Source organism: Schistocerca piceifrons, chromosome 2 (assembly GCF_021461385.2).
Source record: "Schistocerca piceifrons isolate TAMUIC-IGC-003096 chromosome 2, iqSchPice1.1, whole genome shotgun sequence".
Lineage (NCBI taxonomy): Eukaryota > Metazoa > Arthropoda > Insecta > Orthoptera > Acrididae > Schistocerca > Schistocerca piceifrons.
The window spans coordinates 656,306,707-656,328,779 of record NC_060139.1 but is presented as its reverse complement, the minus strand read 5'-3'; the positions used below and the strand labels follow the sequence as shown (position 1 = coordinate 656,328,779).

Sequence of the window (22,073 nt, the reverse complement as noted above, 5' to 3'; positions counted from 1 at the left end):
TTTTAGTTCAGATTAACGCCCTTAGCAACTATTGGGAGCTAAGCAATCTGTGGTTTCGACAAGGGCTAAATGTCTGGCACTTCTGCTTTAGTTGATTTTTCAAATCCGTGCGCACATCACGGATCCGATGAGGTACCGTCCGCTCGAAGAGGCAAACTTCTTCAAATTTCGTGATGTCTGCTGGCGTTAAGCACTCGACGCCGGCCAGCAGGCACGCTTTCACCGAGGGGCCATTGAGAATGGAGTTCCAATTGTTGCAATCAAGTGGTAATTTCGAAGCTTGATCGAAGCGCCGCATCAGTTTGGATTTTCGTCAGCGTGAACAGTCTACAGTAGTTGCATAACACATACGTCATAAATAAAATCAATACGCCGGCCGCTGTGGCCGAGCGGTTCTAGATGCATCAGTCTGGAACCGCGCGACCGCTACGGTCGCAGGTTCGAATCTTGCCTCGGGCATGGATGTGTGTGATGTCCTTAGGTTAGGTAGGTTTAAGTAGTTCTAAGTTCTAGGGGCTGATGACCTCAGATGTTAAGTCCCTTAGTGCTCAGACCGTTTGAACCATTTCTGCATTACTGTCCAGCTCATCGTACTGCGTCGCGTGAAGAGACGTGTATGACGTTGTATATTATACTTCTTCGTTGTATTCAGAACTTTTGGCACACAAGGCACTGAGTCAATCCATCTTTCTCAAAAAACAAAAGCTGTTAATCCCAACTTGGCAAAAATTTCAAACGGCTGCTTCTAGAATTCATTGCCGCCACTGCGAGGCACAAGAACTAACTAAGCGACATTCACGTAATGCAGCAGTGCCCATCCGCGGTGAAATGGACCGTTGCCAGCGGCCTACCCCTTAGCGCCTGCTTGCCGGACAAGCCCGTGCGCGCCCGCGGGCGCCCATCCTCCATGGTGCGTTTGGAACAGCCTGAACTAAATGGTACCACCATAAGCCACATACAATTCAAAAAGAATGACCTGATTGGCTCCTTCTCCGTAAGCTGGAGGAAGTATGTCATATTATCTGTGTAAGCTGGAGGAAGTGTGTAATATTCACTTTGACCGTACACTGCAGTATAGTTACAGTAAGACGTTCCTTCTGTTGGGTACACAAACGCTCGATAGCCCAAGGGCTATCGAAAAACACTTGACCCTGTCTTTACAATATTATGAAAAGGATGGTTGCTACTCACCACACAGCGGAAATGCTGTGCGGCAGATAGGCACAACAAAAACACTGTTACAGAATAAGCTTTTCGCCAACAAGGCCTTTGTCAAAAATAGACGACAAACACACAAACACACACACACCACATACAGAAACGCTCGCACGCAAACGCAACTCACACACACATGACTGCAGTCTCTGCCAGATGAAGTCACACTGCAAGCAGCAGTAGCACTGCGTGATGGCAGAGGCAACTGGATGGGGGCAGGAGGAGGCTGGGTCGTCGAGGGGGAGGGATCATAGGGTACGGGTGGGGGATGGTGAAGTGCTGTTAGGGAGTGTGCAATGACAAGGTGGAGACACGGTAGGGCAGCTAGGTGAATTTGGGAGGTGAGATGGAGGGCAGGGGACAGGTGGGATGGGTGGGGTAGCAGAAAAGTAGAGAACTAAAAAGACTGGGTGCATTGGTGGAATAGATGGCTGTGTAGTGCCAGAATCAGAACAGGGAAGGGACTGTATGGGTGAGGTCAGGAGGGTTACAGGAACGTGGGATATATTGCAGGGAGAGTTCCCGCCTGTGCAGTTCAGAAAAGCTGGTGTTGGTGGGAAGGATCCATATGGCACAGGCTGTGAAGCAGTCATTGAAATGAAGAATGTCGTGTTCCACAGCTTGCTCAGCAACAGAATGGTCCATTTGTTTCTTGACCACAGTTTGTCGGTGGCCATTCATATATACAGACAGCTTGTTGGTTGCCATGCCCACATAGAATGCACCACAGTTGTCACAGCTTAGCTTGTAGATCACATAACTAGTTTCACAGATAGCCCTGCCTTTGATGGGTTAGGTGATGTTTGTGACCGGACTGGAGTTGGTGGTGGTGGGAGGATGCATGGGACATTTCTTGCCCCTAGGTCTATTACAGGGATATGAGCCATGAATTAAGGGGTTGGGAACAGGGATTGTGTAGGTGTGCCGGCCGCGGTGGTCGTACGGTTCTAGCGCTGCAGTCCGGGACAGCGGGACTCCTACAGTCGCAGGTTCGAATCCTGCCTCGGGCATGGATGTGTGTGATGTCCTTAGGTTGGTTAGGTTTAAGTAGTTCTAAGTTCTAGGGGACTGATGACCTAAGATGTTAAGTCCCATAGTGCTCAGAGCCATTTGAACCATTTTTTTGTGTAGGTGTGGATGAGTATATTGTGTAGGTTCGGTGGATGGCGAAATACTGCTGTGGGATGGGTGGGAAGGATAGTGGGCAGGACATTTCTCATTTCAGGGCACAACGAGAGATAGTCGAAACTCTGGTGGAGAATGTAAACTATGTGATCAAAAGTATCTGGACACCAGGCTGAAAATGACTTACAAGTTTGTGCCGCTCTTCATCGGTAATGCTGGAATTCAGTGTGGTGTTGGCCCAACCTTAGCCTTGATGACAGCTTCCACTCTCGTTGGCATACATTCAGTTAGGTGCTGAAAGGTTTCTTGGGGAATCGCAGCCCATTATTCACGGAGTGCCGCACTGAGGAGAGGTTCTGATGTCGGTCGGTGAGGCCTGGCACGGAGTCGGCGTGCCAAAACATCCCAAAGGTATTCTATAGGAATCAGGTCAGGACTCGGTGCAGGCCAGTCCATTACAGGGATGTTATAGTCGTGTAACCACTCCGTCACAGGCCGTGCATTATGAACAAGTGTTCGATAGTGTTGAAAGATGAAATTGCCATCCCCAAATTGCTCTTCAACAATGGGAAGGAAGAAGGTTCTTAAAACGTCAATGTAGGTCTGTGCTGTGATAGTGCCACCCAAAACAACAAATGGTGCAAGCCCCCTCCATGAAAAACACGGCCACACCATAACACCACCACCTCCGAATTTTACTGTTGGCACTACACACACTGGAAGATGACATTGACTGGGCATTCGCCATACCCACAACCCGCCATCGGATCGCCACATTGTGTATCGTGATTCGTCACTCCAAAAAACGTTTTTCCACTGTTCAATCGTCCAATGTTTACGCTCCTTACACCAAGCGATTCGTCGTTTGGCATTTACTGGCGTGATGTGTGGCTTATGTGCAGCCGCTCGACCATGAATTCCAAGTTTCCTCACCTCCCACCTAACTGCCATAGTACTTGCAATGGATCCAGATGCAGTTTGGAATTCCTGTATGATGGTCTGGATAGATGTCTGCCTATTACATATTATGACCCTCTTCAACTGTTGCAGTCTCTGTTAGTCAACTGACTAGGTTGGCCTGTACGCTTTTGTGACGTACGTGTCCCTTCACGTTTCCACTTCACTATCAAATCAGAAACAGTGGACCTAGGAATGTTTAGGAGTGTGGAAATCTCGCATAAATACATCTGTTGAGCCTTGGGAAAGGTAGTGTTCCATAGTAGTAAGGGTATGGGCATTAGGGATATTAGTATAAAGGGAGGTGGTATGTGTGTGTGGTGGTAAAGAGGAAGGAACTATGGAGAGTCGATGGATGAAATGGTTTGTATATTTTATATAGGAGCGTAGGTTCTGGGTAAAAGGCTGAAGGTGCTGGTCTACGAGAGCAGAGATTCTGTCAGTGGGGGCATAGTAACTGGCCACAATGGGGCATCCTGGGTGATTTGGTTTATGGGTTTTAGGAAGTATGGAGAAGGTAGGAGTGCTGCAAGTGGTAGGGGTGAGCAGAGAAATGGACTCCTGGGAGAGGTTCTGGGATGGGCCTAAGGTTTCGAAGAGAGACTGGAGATGCAGCTGGATTTCTGGATTGAGGTCTCTGGGGCAAGGTTTGTAGGTGGATGTATTTGACAGCTGCCAGAGTCCTTCTGCCAGGTAACCCTTGTGGTTCAAAACAAAAGTGGTGGAGCCATTGTCTGCTGGTAGGATTATAAGTCTGGGATCAGTTTTTAGATGGTTGACTGCAGTTCTTTCTGTGGATGTAATGTTAGTTTGCATGTTGAGGAATTTGGGGAATGATGGTGAGACAAGGTTTGCAGTTAAGAAATTCTGGAAAGTTAACAGGGATTGTTACATTCCATCCTGGATTTTCCATTATTTGGTCTTGACCCTATCTTTCTATCACTAACAGAACTCGAGGTACGAGCCCTGGAAAAATCGCGTTTTATGTCCAGCGTTTTGGAACGAGTTTGTTCAAGAATATTCACTACTGGCCATTAAAATTGCTACACCAAGAAGAAATGCAGATGATAAACGGGTATTCATTGGACAAATATATTATACTAGAAATGACATGTGATTACATTTTCGCCGGCCGGAGTAGCCGAGCGGTTCTAGGCGCTACAGTCTGGAACCGCGTGACCGCTACGGTCGCAGGTTCGAATCCTGCCTCGGGCATGGATGTGTGTGATGTCCTTAGGTTAGTTAGGTTTAAGTAGTTCTAAGTTCTAGGGGACTGATGACCACAGCAGTTAAGTCCCATAGTGTTCACAGCCATTTGAACCATTTGATTACATTTTCACGCAGTTTGAGTGCATAGATCCTGAGATATCAGTACCCAGAACAATCACCTCTGGCCGTAATAACGGCCTTGATGCGCCTGGGCATTGAGTCAAACAGAGATTGGATGGCGTGTACAGGTACAGTGCCCATGCAGCTTCAACACGATACCACAGTTCATCAAGGGTAGTGACTGGCGTATTGTGACGAGCCAGTTGCTCGGCCACCATTGACCAGACGTTTTCAGTTGGTGAGAGATCTGGAGAATGTGCTGGCCAGGGCAGCTGTCGAACATTTTCTGTATCCAGAAAGGCCCGTACAGGTCCTGCAGCATGCGGTCGTGCATTATCCTGCTGAAATGTAGGGTTTCGCAGGGATCGAATGAAGGGTAGAGCCACGGGTCGTAACACATCTGAAATGTAACGTCCACTGTTCAAAGTGCCGTCAATGCGAACAAGAGGTGACCGACATGGCACTCCATACCATCATCCCGGGTGTTTCGCCAGTATGATGACGACGAATACACGCTCCCAAAGTGCGTTCACCGCAATGTCGCCAAACACGGATGCAATCATCATGATGCTGCAAACAGAACCTGGATTCATCCGAAAAAATGACGTCTTGCTATTCGTGCACCCAGGTTCGTCGTCGAGTACACCATCGCAGGCGCTCCTGTCTGTGATGCAGCGTCAAGGGTAAATGCAGCCATGGTCTCCGAGCCGATAGTCCATGCTGCTGCAAACGTCGTCGAACTGTTCGTGCAGATGGTTGTTGTCTTGCGAACGTCCCCATCTGTTGACTCAGGGATCGAGACGTGGCTGCGAGATCCGTTACAGCCATGCGGATAAGATGCCTGTCATCTCGACTGCTAGTGATACGAGGCCGTTGGGATCCAGCACGGCGTTCCGTATTACCCTCCTGAACCCACCGATTCCATATTCTGCTAACAGTCATTGGATCCGATCAAAGCGAGCAGTAATGTCGCGATACGATAAACCGCAATCGCTATAGGCTACAATCCGACCTTTACCAAAGTCGGTAACGCGGTGGTACGCATTTTTCCTCCTTACACGAAGCATCACAACAACGTTTCACCAGGCAAGGCCGGTCAACTGCTGTTTGTGTATGAGAAATCGGTTGGAAACTTTCCTCATGTCAGCACGTTGTAGATGTCGCCACCGGCGCCAACCTTGCGTGAATGCTCTGAAAAGCTAATCATTTGCATACCACAGCAACTTCTTCCTGTCATTTAAACTTTGCGTCTGTAGCACGTCATCCTCGTGGTGTAGCAGTTTTAATGGCCAGTAATGTACAAACATTATGAACATAAGAAATTACTGGAACCTCTCACAAATGGTAAATGCTACATAATACATGATGGTGTTTAAACTGACGATCCTCAGGCCGACAGCAAGCGACTGTAACCGCTACTGCACAAGGCATTCTGCACAGCTGGCGACAGTATTTTGTCGGGTGAGCTTACTTTCGCTGGTGTCAGATGTCCAGGTGTTCTGCACCGCCGGTCGAGTGAGTGAGACGGCGCCTGCTTTGCCGGCAGGCAGACGGACGAGGCGTCGTGGGCGGCGATGACGCGGGAGAACGTGTCGGTGGCGGCGGCCGAGGTGCGCCGCTCCGAGGAGCTGCGGGGGCGCGTGGACGCGACGCTGGCCGCCGTCAGCCGCGCGCTGCGCTCGCAGGCCGACGCCGCCGACGCCGCGCTGGCCGAGCGCGCCGCGCACACCGACCAGTGCGCCAGGGACATGCAGGCCGACCTGCTGCAGGTACCGGCGCCAGCATCATCTTGTACGGCCGCTGGGAGAGTCACGTCCATCATTTTCTCCAGTCTTCTCGCCACCTCCCTGCTCCAATATTCTTATCCCTTACTTCTTTACCCCTCTACTGTAACCTCTCTGTTGTCCATATACACTGATCACCCAGAACATTATGACCGTCTGCCAAATAGCTCGTAGGTCCACCTTTGGCACTGAAAACAGAGGTGACGTGTCGTGGAATAGAAGCAATGAGGCCTCGGTAGGTCGGTGGAGGGAGATGGCACAACTTCTGCACACACAAGTGGCCAAATTCCTATAAATTCCGGGGAGGAGGCGATGAGCCCCGACGCCAATTTCAATCACGTCACAGATGTGTTCACATCTGGCCGATTGGTTGGTGAGCACATCACTGTCTTCCTCAGACTGCTCCAGCATACTCCTGACCTTGTGACATGGCCCATTATCTTGCTGAAAAATGCCACTGTCATCAGGAAGCATGATTTCCATGAAGGGGTGTACGTGGTCTGCAACCAGTGTAGGATATTCCTTGCCTTGCAAGAGCTCCATTGGATCCATGGACGCCCTCGTGAATGTTCCCCAGAGAATAATGGAGCCGCCGCCAGCTTGTCTCCATCCCGCAGTACAGGTGCCGAGGAGCTGTTACCGTGGATGACGACGAATTCGCGCCCTCCCATCGGCATGACTGAGCTATGGTAAAAATTGCTGTTTTGAAGAGCACGCCACAGCGCATTGTGTGAAGCAGTCGCCCTCCGTTTCTGGCGGTGGCGTCTCTGGTGGGAAAGGGGAAAGGTTGCCTGTTCACGTGCGCTATGAGCTAGCCTGTTGGTTAGTCGGAGTGGGTCTGGGTCAGTCACTCGTCACCAGTTGCTGGTCTGTCTCTCGTCCGCATTTGTGCGGCAGTTAGTGTCTGTCTGTCGTCTGGAGTTTCAGTATGTCTGTCGTTCGGATCAACCTTTAAGGCCGGTTTGATCGATTGGTTGGTCGGTCGCGCACTGCGACACAAGATGCCTTGTCCGTCTTGCGCGTCGGCGCATGTGAGGTCGCCACGTGAGTCCAGTGGGCCACGCAGTATAGCGAGGAATAGTGGCTTCGCGGTCAACACGAGAGCAACAGGAGTCAACCCACGACGTCAGTCTGGCCGGTGCGACCTGCGACGTCGTGGTGTAACTGGTCCTCCGAGCGCTTCTGGGCCCCTTCAATTACCATCTTGTGGAGCTTGGCTCGGTCCTTTCCTGGTGCACGGATGTCGTTTTGCCAGTGGGCGTGTTTCTTCTGCATGGTTGGGTCCGAGCCAGTATTTCCGCCGTCGTGTGTCTGGAAGTGAGTGGGAGACGCACCAGCAGTGCAGTCGCGACGGAGCACCAGTCGCGGACGGAGCAGCGGGCAGTCGGTCGGTTCGTGGGCACCAGGAAAGACGGGAGATCGGCGCGCCTTCCTGCGTCCGGTGAAGCGGCTGGCAGCCGACGGTTCGGGAGAGCGATTCGGGGGTACTGCGCCAGGTCTTTTCCAGAAATCGCAGTTCATTAGAAGTTAAGTTCAAATGGTTCAAATGGCTCTGAGCGCTATGGGACTTAACATCTATGGTCATCAGTCCCCTAGAAATTAAGTGATTGGTGATATGTTCTGTGATTTACTCTCGTTAAATTCTACTTGTTTTCTTGGTCAGTCTCTCGTCCCCAGCTTGCTCGTCTGTCTCTCGTCCGCATTTGTTAGGCAGTTAGTGTCTGTCTGTCGTTCGGAGCTGCCTCTGTGATGTTTGTCGGATTCGGTGTGTTAACGAATTTATTGCTTGAAGTGTAACGGCCTAATTCCTGAAATATGTTTTTATCTTGCCTATCATCTTGAGAGGAGGAATATGTGTACTGTAGAACATGTTGGCCAACCTTGTATAATTTTATGTAAGATTGCATTTCATGGGCTTTTATTTAAATGGTCATTTTAGTATATAAAGTTGCCACCCTTCCACCGTAAGGCTTTTCTTAGAAGTTAAAATCAAGTTGCACCGTCGGTGGCAAGTTACTCTTTTAATTTTAGTGTTTTGTACCATTTCCATCACTCCTACGGGGTGCATAGTTTGTGTGCTTGTATGAATTGTTAAAACTTTTACTTAAGGTAATCTGGTGTGTTGCAGATTTGCACCAGTGTAGTCTTTCAGAGGTTGTTGTGAGCGGCCGTGACTACGGCCGTGTCAAAAGGGAGCGGCAAGGTGTAAGGGGTCCGTAGGCCCTTACTATAAATTTGCACTCGGCACAGGTCGATAGGGCGAACAATCGATTGTGTCGTGTTGCGAGAGCGAGTGTGGAGTTGAACCAGTGCCATGTTGCGGGTAGCGGTGTGTGGAGGCCAGTTGTTGTAATGCAAGGCTTTAACGACAAGGGAAGTTGCCATCGCCGTGGTTTAACCCCTTTGTACTAGAATAATACCGGGAAACCGGAGAAGTATAATTACGGAAGTGGTCAGTGACATTTTCTAGTGCCGATATTTTTGGTTTCACGTCTACCGGCATCACTTTGGATTGCAGTGTTGGATTGCAGTGATGGATTAGCGTGTGACGATAATGGAAAATGAGAAGCCTGTGCTGAGATTAGCCGTAATTAGTTATGTATGACGAAGGCAGTGGCTGTCTCCTCCTTTTTGTGTTTTTGAGACGAATATAGGTTCGTAATTAGTGAAACTGTGTTGGTGTTTTTTTTTTTTTTTTTTTTTTTTTTTTTTTTTTTTTTGTTACCAGACATTTCATTATTACAGTCTAGAGAAGGACGAACTGGAAAGTAACAACTTCCGTAGCAGTCAATCCCGATTGCCAGCCCCATTAGGTACATGGTCACATTAATAATAATTATTGGGCTGCTATTCGATCAGAACAGGTCAGTCGAAATAAACGGAGGTGTTACAAAGGTTCTCAGCCCGAAAGCTCATACACTCAAAAATTTGTTTCTTTCTGCCTCTGAATAAATTGTAACTTGATATTTAGAGGGTGCCTTCTGCTTATAATTTTCAATCTGTTTCTTAAAAAAAATGGCTTTTGGGAAAAGCAATTTCATTTTGATTTCATTAGTTACTCCCTGGCAACTACTTCCACGCTCACATAGTGTGATTAAATGTTTTAATGTTCTTGATGAATCGCTAGTAAATGAAGTAAATTCTTAAGAAAAATTTTGAAAGTAAATTCACAGTTCAATGATGAAGAAGATATTGGGATCCATCAACCCAAGCAATGTTCTGCCATTGTGCCAACGTCCACTGCCAATGGTCACATGCCCACTTCAATCATAGTTGGTGATGTCGTGGTACTAACATTTTCGTATGCACGGGTCGTCCGCTGCGGACGCCCATCTTTACGAGTGATCGGTGCACTGTGTGTTCAGACACGAGACATTTGTACTCCGCCCAGCGTTAAAGTCTCATGTTAGTTCCGCCACAGTTCGGCGCCTGTCGTGTTTTACCAGTATGCCCAGCGTACAACGTCTGACATCTGTCATGAGGGATGGCTGCCCAACCCCACGACGTTTGGACATGGTTTCACCTTGTGTTGAAGAGACTCACCACAGCACTCCTCGAACACCCGACAGTGGCCATTGCAATCTGCCCTTGGCCAAATACAGGTCGCCCACCTTTCCCATTCTATATATAGACAGCTCACTCACTGATACTATGCGCACCGTGTATGTGCCTGACTAGCAGTCATTCCTTGTCAGGTGACGCTGCTGTCGGCTGGGCGGGCTTATATCGATAGTAGATCTGTGGTCATAATGTTATAGCTAATCAGTGTACGTCTGATACCTGTAATGACCGTTAAGAGCCAAAAGATTATTTTTCGATCAGTTTACCGGTACTCATCCTAGCTTTATTGGCCAGAAGAGCTACATGAAACTGGAGTTGATAAGAAAAAGAGGAAGCATTAGGGGCGCCATGTGAACTTAGACACCAGACAAGAGCGTCCTAAGTAAAGCCAGAATTCACTGCTCTCCAGGTAGGAAATTTCTCTGAGCTAGTGGCAGGAGGTTTGTCACTCAGTAACACAATAGATACTGGCGTAATTAGTTGAAGGTACTGCCACCACAAACATTAGACTATTCCCAGATAGGAGTATCACGCAGAACTCAAGAATACTGCTCAGAACCATTGAAAACTTCTATAAAAGAAACGATTCCCACGCAAGCGAGGGAGACAGTTTTGAGTGGCTTAAGGGAACCCTCTCTGCACCTTCGTCGCCACCGAAAGAAGACGACCGCAATGAGCTGATACTGAATTCGTAAGAAGTAATGGGATCTAAATCTACAGACAGAGAATAAATACAAAGTCTCCAGTACTGTGATTGAAACTTGAATACCTTTCAGTAGTAGTTAGCCTTCTCCAGAAGACTGAAGTTAGTGATTTTAACTTTCAGTCATTCAGAATATCTGTGTCGTATTCAGAACGAGTTGGCAATCAACCCCTGTTCCTAGAACAATATCCCTGTTCGAGTTCAATGCAGATAGAACAGAAACAGTTCTACTGTGTATCTCTGTGGTATACACTAGTGGTGGATCGCCGTCGATTCTGGCCAAACTAAACATCGGGCAATGGACCACTTTCGCTCTTCTCTGTATAAGTGTTCCAGGAACCAGTGACCTGATCGTCCACTAGTCAGGCACTTGTGCTTGTTATATTTTGCTGTCATCAGCATATTACTATATACGCCACCCTGGCCTGCTCTAACCACTACTGCCATACAGCAGTGCTGCTCATTCGCTGTTGGAGTACTGGCTATTCTTCCAGTTTTATTGTTCGTGCTAATACATATAAAAGCGAAATTCGTGCTAGACTAATGTGCGGACACTCTGTTGAAAGGGTACGTAAAATATCACTTCAAAAATGATTTTGCCCGTAATGGGAAATAGACTGACACTTTCCGTCGACAAGGGCATTGCATGAAAGATGGAGTGAGCAGCATTTGTCTAGGCTCACTCCAGCTACTCACTGCAAAAACGGAACTTCAAATATCTGTCGAAACACCAGAGAAAATGCGCCTGACGACTCTTGGAACAGACATTGATCAGCCAGAACATTATCACCACTGTCCTACTATCGCCATAAATCCACTCTGGGGAACATTCACATGGGCATCCATTGGGGGAGTGGTGCTCATGCAAGGCACCATGACGGCCAAGGAGTACCATACACTGGTTGCAGACCATGTACATCCCTTCATGACGATCATGTTTCCCGACGGCAGTGGCATGTTTCAACAAGATAATACGCCGTGTCACAAGGCCAGGAGTGTGACGGGGTGGTTCGAGAAACACAGTGTCGAGTTCCAATTGATGTACTGGTCCTCAATTCGCCAGATGTAAACCCAGCCAAACACATACGGGATGTGATTCAACGTAGCGTCGGGGCCCATCACCCTCCTCCCCGGAATTTACGGGATTAAGGTGACTTGTGTGTGCAGATGCGATGCTAACTCCCTCCAGCAACCTACCAAGGCCTCTTTGCTTCCATACCACGGCGTGTCGCCGCTGATATTTGTGCCTAAGGTGGACATATGGGCTATTAGGTTGGTAGTCATTATGTTCTAGCTGATCAGTGTACATTTTACTCCTAACTCTGCTTCCTAAGTAGATATTTAGTGATATAGAGCAGCTGTGCACGTACAAAAACAAACTTCTATCAGCGTCTTATTGGTTCCACTTGAATCCCACCAAACTTGGGATTCTCATACAATGTTGTCTCACAAGACTATGTAATAAATGTATATTAACAGGTCTGACAAGCTCTCTATGGTTCTTAGTCGCCATGCAGCAGTCATATGAACCTACGATAACAGACTTTGTGGTCAGTCTTCAGGGGCGGTATTTGGGGGAAGACTCCATGTCAGATTACTCACAGGAAGAACCAATTACCAGAGGGCAAGCATACAACTAAATTGCCTCCCTGTATAAATGTTTAGTGTCATAGAACAGCAGTGCGCATACAAACAGATGTTAGACACATATTGTTGTTGCGGTCTTCAGCCCAAAGACTGGTTCGATGCAGCTTCCCATACTACTCTATCCTGTGCAACCCTCCTCATCTCCGAGTAACTACTCCAATCTACATCCTTCTGAATCTGCTTAATATATTCATCACTTGGTCTCCCACTACGATTTTTCACTCCACGCTTTCCTCCAATATTAAATTCGTGATCCCTTGATGCCTCCGTAAGTTTCCTACAACCGATCCATTGTTCTAGTCAAGGTGTGCCACCAATTCCTCTGCTCCTCATTACTCTTCAATACCTCCTCGTTAGTTACGTGATCTACCCATCTAATCTTCAGCATTCGTCTGTAGCACCACATTTCGAAAGCCTCTGTTCTCTTCTTGTCTAAAATGTTTATCATCCATGTTTCACTTCCATACATGGCAGCACTCCACACAAATACTTTTACAAAAGACTTCCTGAAACTCTTACCTTGCATCGCCAGTCTACATTTTATAACCTCTCTTCTTCGACCATCATCAGTTGTTTTCCTGCGCAGATAGCAAAACTCATCTACTACTTTAAGTGTCTCATTTCCTAATCTAATTCCCTCAGCATCACCTGATTTAATTCGACTACATTCCATTATCCTCGTTTTGCTTTTTTTCATGTTCATCTTATCTCCTCCATTCAAGACGCTGTCCATTCCTTTCAGCTGCTCTCCCAAATCCTGCGACATCTCTGACAGAATTATAATGTCATCGGCAAACCACAACGTTTATATTTCTTTTCCCTGGATTTTAATTCCTATTCCAAATTTTTGTTTACTTTCCTTTGCTGCCTGTTCAATATGCAAATTGAATAACATCAGGGATACGCTACAACGCTGTCTCACTCCCTTCTCAACCACTGCTTCCCTTTCGTGCTCCTCCACTCGTAACTGCCGTCTGGCTTCTGTGGAAATTGTAAATAGCCTTTTGCTCCCTGTATTTTATCCCTGCCACCTTCAGAATTTGAAAGAGAGTATTCCAGCCAATAATGTCAAAAGTTTTCTTTAAGTCTACAAATGCTATAAACGTAGGTTTCCCTTTCCTTAACCTATCTTCTAAGATAAGTCGTAGGGTCAGTACTGCCTCGCGTGCTCCTACATTTCTCAGAAATACAAGCTGATCTTCCCCGAGATCGGATTCTACCAGTTTTTCCATCGTCTGTAAAGAATTCTTGTTAGTATATTGCAGCCGTGACTTATTAAACTGATAGTTCGGAAATTTTCACACAAATCAGCACCTGCTGTTTTTGGAATTGAAATTATTATATTCTCCTTGAAGTCTGAGGGTATTTCGCCTATGTCATACATCTTGCTCGTCAGATGGAAGACTTTTGTCATGGCTGGCTCTCCAAAGTTAGTTCTAACGGAATGTTGTCTACGTCCCGAAGCCTCATTTCGACTTAGGTTTTTCAGTGCTCGGTCAAATTCTTCACGCAATGTCATAACTTCCATCTAATTTTCATCTACGTCCTATTCCATTTCCATAATATTGCCCTCAAGTACATCGCCCTTGTCTAGACCCTCTGCGTCCACCTTCCCCCTTTCTGCTTTTCCTTCTTTGTTTAGGACTGGTTTTCCATCTGAGCTCTTGATATTCATACAGATGGTTCTCTTTTCTTCATAGTTCTCTTTAATTTTCCTGTAAGCGCCTTCTATCTTATCCCTAGTGACACATGCTTCTACATTCTTACATTTGTCCTCTAGCCATTCCTGCTAATCCATTTTGCACTCCCTGTCAATCTCATTTTTGAGACGTTTGTGTTCCTTTGCTTCATTTACTGCATTTTTATATTTTCTCCTTTCATCAATTAAATTCTGTATCTCCTGTCACCCAAGGATTTCTAATAGCCCTCCGCTTCCTTCACTTTTTCATCTCTCAAAGTTGCCCATTCTTCTTCTACTGTATTCCTTTCCCTTGTTCTTGTCAATCGTTCCCTAATGCTCGCTCTGAAACTCTCTACAAACTCTGGTTCTAGCAGTTTCTCCAGGTTCCATATCCTTAAATTCCCACCTTCTTGGAGTTTCTTCAGTTTTAATCTACAGTTCATAACCAATAAATTGTGTTTAGAGTCCACATCTGCCCCTGGAAATGTCTTAGAATTTAAAACGTGGGTCCTAAATCTCTGTCTTCCCATTATTTAATGAAACTGAAACCTTCCGGCGTCTCCAGGTCTCTGCCACGTATACAACCTTCTTTTATTATTATTAACCCAAGTGTTGGACATATATGCTTACCAATCTGTAATTGAAGGCCACAGACAGAAAAAATGCTGCAAATAGATTACGTTTTGCTTTACTAGGCAACGAGATAACATAGTTGAGACTTTCAGTTATACAAGTACCAAAACAGATTGATGTGGGACTGAAACCAGCACTTTCCAGGCAATTAAGACTGATAATTGTTACGTAAACTATCAAACAGTGATACTGAAATAGATGGTTCCCTATCTGTGATTTAGAAATCACCACGTGAAGTATTTGAAATATTTTTTAGTGGAGCATTTATTAACGGGTAGAGGGAGTGAAATTCGATTTGTCACCTTTGATGCTGCCAAATAATCAAGACTATGTGTATTATTATTATTAGCAATTATGCACTCACAACTATGCTTAGCAAAAACACCATTTTGCAATGCTACAATTAAACCACATATTAACGTTATGTGATAAGTGTTGGCTTTGGCAGTTAGTATTGTGTTCGACTGACACTGCAAAGGGTGGTGTGTTCCTAATTTAATAGACTGTCTCTCTGGTGTACATGGCAGGTGTGAGCGGCCATGACATGTTTGTGCTTGATGGCCGTTGCCAGCTGGATTCTGCACTACCGTGAAAAATGTTGCAGCCGTGTCTCTTCCACAAACTGTACGTGCGTGATTAATTTTCGAGAAAAAGCAGCTCATATCAAAGCAATTCCAAAAACAGCACGTTCTCGCTTTGATAACATGAATCCTTAGCTCTGTCTACTTTCCCCACAAAGATTCGTACTGCAGAAAAATTTTTTTTAAAAATGCCTTGGCCTATCTCATTACGTTGTGACTGCATTTTGCTGGAGCTGGCTGACTGACTGCCGACGTCCATGTGTGTGTGTGTGTGTGTGTGTGTGTGTGTGTGTGTGTGTGTGTGTAACGACCTGAAGCAGGAAGACCAAGCGCTGAGTGCAGCACCATTCAGCCGCATGGAGGGGTCACTACAATGTGTGTGTGTCACATCCAAAGCCGAGAGAAGGTGTGATGTATAATGGCAGTTCTGTATCTTATATAAAGTTATTTTTATTATTATTGGATTCAAACGTGTTGCAACAATTCTCTCTCCTACTTCTTAGGGATTTTACAAACCCATGATAAAAACGGATTACACTGGGCGGTGGGTGTGTTTTTACTTCAATCGACAGTCTGTATGGCATACCTGGAAGGCGTGAACAGACATGACATGTTTGTTCTTGGTGGCCATTGCAGCTGGCAGTTACAGCTCTCCTACTACTCAGTCTCTCTGTGTCGAACTTGGAATTTCCATAGACTGCCCGCCCGCATCTCGTGGTCGTGCGGTAGCGTTCTCGCTTCCCACGCCCGGGTTCCCGGGTTCGATTCCCGGCGGGGTCAGGGATTTTCTCTGCCTCGTGATGGCTGGGTGTTGTGTGCTGTCCTTAGGTTAGTTAGGTTTAAGTAGTTCTAAGTTCTAGGGGACTGATGACCATAGCTGTTAAGTCCCATAGTGCTCAGAGCCATTTGAGCCATTTGAGCCATAGACTGCCAATCCTACTCATAATGTCTTAGCTGCAAACTCCCTAGAAGTTTAATGTACCACTAATCGTGTTTAGGATGTGTTGCACAGTTGTATTTTGTTGTTAATACGTCGCATTATGCTGGACCTAAGTGAATTCAAAGGTGTGGAACTGTCTTTCTTTTTATTTTATTTTATTTTTATTCTTCAAAGAGTAGCTTTCCGGTTCACTCAGTGTTTCATGTTAATGTGCTTTCTGTTGACTGATCTCATATTAATATCCTGATCACATATAGGCTATGACAGTGTTTCTATTTTGTTCGTCTTGGCTATTCCTTCTGTTATGTAATATATGGGCGAATGGCAACTATGTGTTGCTGCCTGTAACGTACACAGGCTTGAGGAGTGAAGTGTACCGACTGCACTTTCTCATTCATGTATCATATAGAATGTTAATAACGTTCGAAGGCATTACTTTTCAGCTTGCCCTCGTACCTTCCACTGATATTTCCCACCATTTACAGAATATGCCAACACACACTAATGTCAATGTGCCTTTCGTTAATATTTACAATCATTCTTTAAGGCTGCCGCTAATGGTCTTCTCTCTAGAGCGTACACACCTTGGTGCATTATTGGACTATTATTAAAACAAATTTGCTAACAAACACCCGCAACCTAATCCTCTTACTACAGAGTAAAAGCCTACACTCGAAATCGAAGCAGTCAAAATCAGTGGAGCTATGACTGGAGGAGTCGAGAGAGAGGTGCTGTATTTTTTTTCTTTTTTTTAAGTTTGGATACTTCTTGAGCACTGCACAGAATACATCATACATACTCTCTGATGATGCCAAAGTGATTTACGTTAATAGTTGGAGGTCAGTGGGGCGTAAAACACCATGATGTTAATGTGACGTCGAGAGCAGTGGGATGACACTCATATAATTCGAATAATAATAAAATTACTTTGTTACTGGAAACGGTCCAAAAGCAGTGGAGTCCCCCAACGACTGCCCAAGAGCATGATGATGCTCATGCAATCGAATTATACTAATTACACTTTGGCGTTACTTTGGTGCACATGTCGTCTGAATACTTTGGAGCACAGCGCACAATATGTCATACATACACTCTAATGTCAAACTGTCTTACGTTAACAATTTGGAGAACAAAAGTGCAGATTATTCGGATACTTTCGGGCATGCTATTGTCAACATGAAGAACAAGTACCAAATGGTGAGCATATCATTATTTATGGGCACTGACGTGGTGTTACACAGGCGTTTTGTGTGTGACATGCCGACGCTACACATCTCTGAAGAAGCAAGTGTGACATGTGTAACAGTTGTATGAAGCCATCAGAGCGTTCACATACTTCCGAACACATTTGTTGTTGTTGTTGTTGTTGTTGTGGTGGTGGTCTTCAGTCCTGAGACTGGTTTGATGCAGCTCTCCATGCTACTCTATCCTGTGCAAGCTTCTTCATCTCCCAGTACTTACTGCAACCTACATCCTTCTGAATCTGCTTAGTGTATTCATCTCTTGGTCTCCCTCTACGATTTTTACCCTCCACACTGCCCTCCAATGCTAAATTTGTGATCTCTTGATGCCTCAGAACATGTCATACCAACCGGTCCCTTCTTCTAGTCAAGTTGTGCTACAAACTCCTCTTCTCCCCAATTCTATTCAATACCTCCTCATTAGTTATGTGACCTACCCATCTTATCTTCAGCATTCTTCTGTAGCACCACATTTCGAAAGCTTCTATTCTCTTCTTGTCAAAACTATTTATTGTCCATGTTTCACTTCCATACATGGCTACACTCCATACATATACTTTCAGAAACGACTTTCTGACACTTAAATCTATACTCGATGTTAACAAACTTCTCTTCTTCAGAAACGCTTTCCTTGCCATTGACAGTCTACGTTTATGTTTACAATAAATAAAGTCTTCACAAGTGTGAGTTAAACAACACCACAAACTAATAACTTCCGCGACACGCGGCGCGGGGAGTGGGGAGTGCAGGGGGGGCCTTGGCACATGGGTGGCAATGGGGTAACAACGCTGAGATCGTGGCAGGCGGCGAATTCCAGGAATGCTGATGCTGTTGACACAAGCACAATTGCCTGAGCACTGGATGCTGATGGCGGCGATTCCGGAAACGCTGACGCTGATGTCAGCGAAATATAACAGGCACAACTGCCTGTTAAACTGATGCTGACATCAGCGAAAGTGGTCCATCGCCCGATGTTTACTCTGCCCAGAACCCGCAGTAAACCTCTACTTACACTTCAGCAATAAAGTTTCACTGCTCTGAGTAGTCGAGGATATAATCTAGGGAAAAGATATTACACCCGTTCTCAAGATTTAGTAGATATACGTAGGTTGGAACTTAAATAGTGGCAACACTGCTATGGAGACGCTATGCAATGGAGTCTACTATTGTCGCTTGTAGCACACATTGTTGACATACCGACCTTACCTCCGAGCTAATGGACTCGCCCGTCCCATGTCACCGGCGTGCGCACAGTCGAGGGAAAAACTTGTGAGCGAGCGGTCTAACTAACGTAACGGTGTCACTATGTTTTCGAAACAGGAACAACGGAGTTGGATCAAGATTGAATGTGCCAGAGGTCGTACAGCACGAGAGTGTCATCAAGGTCTTCAAGAGGCGTACGGGGAATCGGCATTGCCGTACACAACAGTGGCACGTTGGCTAAAAGCCTTCAACGAAGGTCGGCAAACATGCATCGGGCAGGTCGTCCTAGCGTCCCTGAAGAAGAAGTGCGTGCTGTTGCCACGTTAGTGGACAGTAAATCGACGCCATACGATTCGTGAGCTCGCTCACGAAACCGGATTAGTGCATACGACTGTGCTTCGCATCCTGGGCAACCGAAGAATTGCATCGTGATGGATACCACATGACTTGACGGAAATGCACAAATGGATGCGCTACGACGCTGCTCAGACGCACTTGGAGCGTTATGAGCGCGAGAGGCGTTCTTACGTCGTATCGTAACACTGGATGAGACATGGGCCACATCGTACGAGCCAAAACTGAAACACCAATCCAACGAATGGCGTCATTATGCGTCACCGCGAAAGCGAGTCAGTGCCCCTGTATGGTGAAAGTTGCGATGATTCTCGTGTACGACTGTGATGATGTTATCCTAAGGCATTACGTTCCTCCACGGCAGACCGTCAATGCACAGTATTACTGTTCGTTTTTGGAACATCACCTGCGACGAGCTTTGTGAAAGAAGCGGTGACACTTCCCGTGGGCGCATACGGCGCGAGCAGTGGCTGTTCTGTTCGGTCGATGGGACTGGAAAGTACTATACCATCCACCATACTCCCCGGACGTAAGTCCTTGTGACTTTGATTTGATTCCGAATATGAAGGAACCACTTCGTGGCATTCGCTACAGAACTGTTCCAGAGATTCGATAGGCGGTAGACCACTCCATTCGCACCATCAACAGAACAGGCTCTGCTAACGGTATACTACACCTTCCACATCGCTGGCAACGGGTTCCACACAACGCTGGTAACTACTTTTTAGAACAGTAACAGGTGCAAACATGTAACTCTTTTGTATCAGTTGTGAATAAATACAATAATTGCCACTATTTAAGTTCCAACCCTCGTATATTATAGTTAGTATGTAGGAACAAGATTTATATGTCTGTGCAGAATTGCTTACTTTAATAAAATGTGATAACCAAGGTCTGTAGAAGCCTTTTCACCCCAGAACTTCCTCTAATTAATTCACGTATTGGAAGCAACTATTTCAGTGACATTTCTCATTTTGAAGACTTTACTGAAAGACCACCCTTCAGCCATTTCTGCCCAACCTTAATTCTTTTTAAGGCGCAGCTAAAACAGCACAACAGCTAAAACAGCAGGTCACTACAGTGCGATCAGTCATTAGCTGAAACACTGGGTTACTGAAGTGCGATAATTCATTAATATCGCACCTTTTGGAACATAGCGCATCGACATTTACCAAGTGTATCGGTGTAGAACAGAGGAAAAAAAGTGTTATGGCCAGCCATGGGAAAACCCCCCTGCAGTCTGTACGGGTTGTAAGGCTGTTGACGGATTTATACTGAGACAGTTCGCGCTCGAGTGCAGGGACTAGTAATAATACGGAACTGACCGTTATCACTGAGCAACAGCATTGGACTAACCGCACTGGTCTAGATGCTGTAACATGCCAAAATTGTCATCAGAATTGTCAATCTGAGTGTGGACTCAGTCGCTCAGTTAAATTATAGCGTGGAATTTGTTTGTGATTGTTTTGTTGTAAGGTTCCCTGTAGTAGCCGATTGTGTAGCTGTTTTAATTATAGCGTGAAGAGCCAGAGAGAGTTTCTTGATGCAATAATTTACCAACAGCCGAAAGTGGTAGCACATAGAAGTTCATAAAATAAAATAAACTTCCACAAATCATACGGCTGTTGGTAAAATAAATGGAAATGTCGTGTGGCTAGGGCCTCCCGTCGGGTAGACCGTTCGCCTGGTGCAGATCTTTCGATCTGACGCCACTTCGGCGACCTGCGCGTCGGTGGGGATGAAATGATGATGATTAGGACAACACAACACCCAGTCCCTGAGCGGAGAAAATCTCCGACCCAGCCGGGAATCGAACCCGGGCCTTAGGATTGACAGTCTGTCACGCTGACCACTCAGCTACCGGGGCGGACTGTTGGTAAATTATTGCATCAAGAAGTTCATGCCAGCCGTCGTCCCACGATCCCTAATGGATCAATGAAGACACAGTTTCTGTGATACTCTTCCATTCTTTGTTAACTGCCGATGGCCGCTTTTCGCCTTTTCTGAATCAACTGAAGTCGATTTCTATCTTTGTCATTTACCGCTTCTCCCAGATATGGGAAATTCGGACGTCGTTGTTCCACAGAAGTCGTATTGCAAATATATTGCTGATTATTTGAAGAAATCAATGACGTATTATCTCTGCCCTCAGCTTCATATTGACATCTTCGTCCTTGATGATACTTTATTGTTTTCTGGAACTATGAGTACAGTTCACCGTGCTGGCTATTTCACATAATGCATTCGTTTCACCCACTTCGCCAGTCCCATGTACACTATGTGATCAAAAGTATCCGGGCACCCCCAAAAACAAACGTTTTCCATATTACGTGCATTTTGCTGCCACCTACTGCCAAGTGCTCCGTATCAGCGACCTCAGAAGTCATTAGACATCATGAGAGAGCAGAATGGGGCGCTCCGCGGAGCTCACAGAACGTGGTTAGATAATTGGGTGTCAGTTGTGTCATACGCCTGTACGCGAGATTTCCACATCCCTAAATATCCCTAGGTCCATTATTTCCGATGTGATAGTGAAGTAGAAACATGAAGGGACACGTACAGCACAACAGCGTACAGGTCGACCTCGTCTTCCGACTGACAGAGACCGCCGACAGTAGGAGAGGGTCGTAATGTGTAATAGGCAGACATCTATCCAGACCAACACACAGGAATTCCAAACTGCATCAGGATCCACTGCAAGTACTATGACAGTTAGGTGGGAGGTCAGAAAACTTGGATTTCATGGTCGAGCGGCTGCTCATTAGCCGGACATCACGCCAGTAAAAGCCCAACGACGCCTCGGTTGGTATAAGGAGCGTAAACATTGGACGATTGAACAGTGGAAAGACGTTTTGTGGAGTGACAAATCACGGTACACAATGTGGCGATCCGATGGCGGGTTGTGGGTATGGAGAATGTCCGGTGAACGTCATCTGCCAGCGTGTGTAGTGCCAACAGTGAAATTCGGAGGCGGTGGTGTTATGGTGTGGTCGTGTTTTTCATGGTGGGGGCTAGCCCCGTTGTTGGTTTGCGTGGCACTATCACAGCACAGGCCTACATTGGTGTTGTAAGCAACTTCTTGCTTCCCACTGTTGAAGAGCAATTCAAGGATGGCGATT

The 22,073-nt window shown here is 46.2% G+C and overlaps 1 protein-coding gene across 1 annotated transcript in view; it reads left to right on the top strand.

Annotated features, from left to right (window-relative positions):
• The window catches only part of LOC124775710 (tektin-1), a 176,819-nt gene that overhangs the window by 111,945 nt on the left and 42,801 nt on the right, over positions 1-22,073 (top strand). Inside the window, exon 6 of the mRNA XM_047250537.1 lies at positions 6,173-6,395. Coding sequence (XP_047106493.1) covers positions 6,173-6,395 — 223 coding nt within the window. The remainder of the gene's footprint in view (positions 1-6,172; positions 6,396-22,073) is intronic.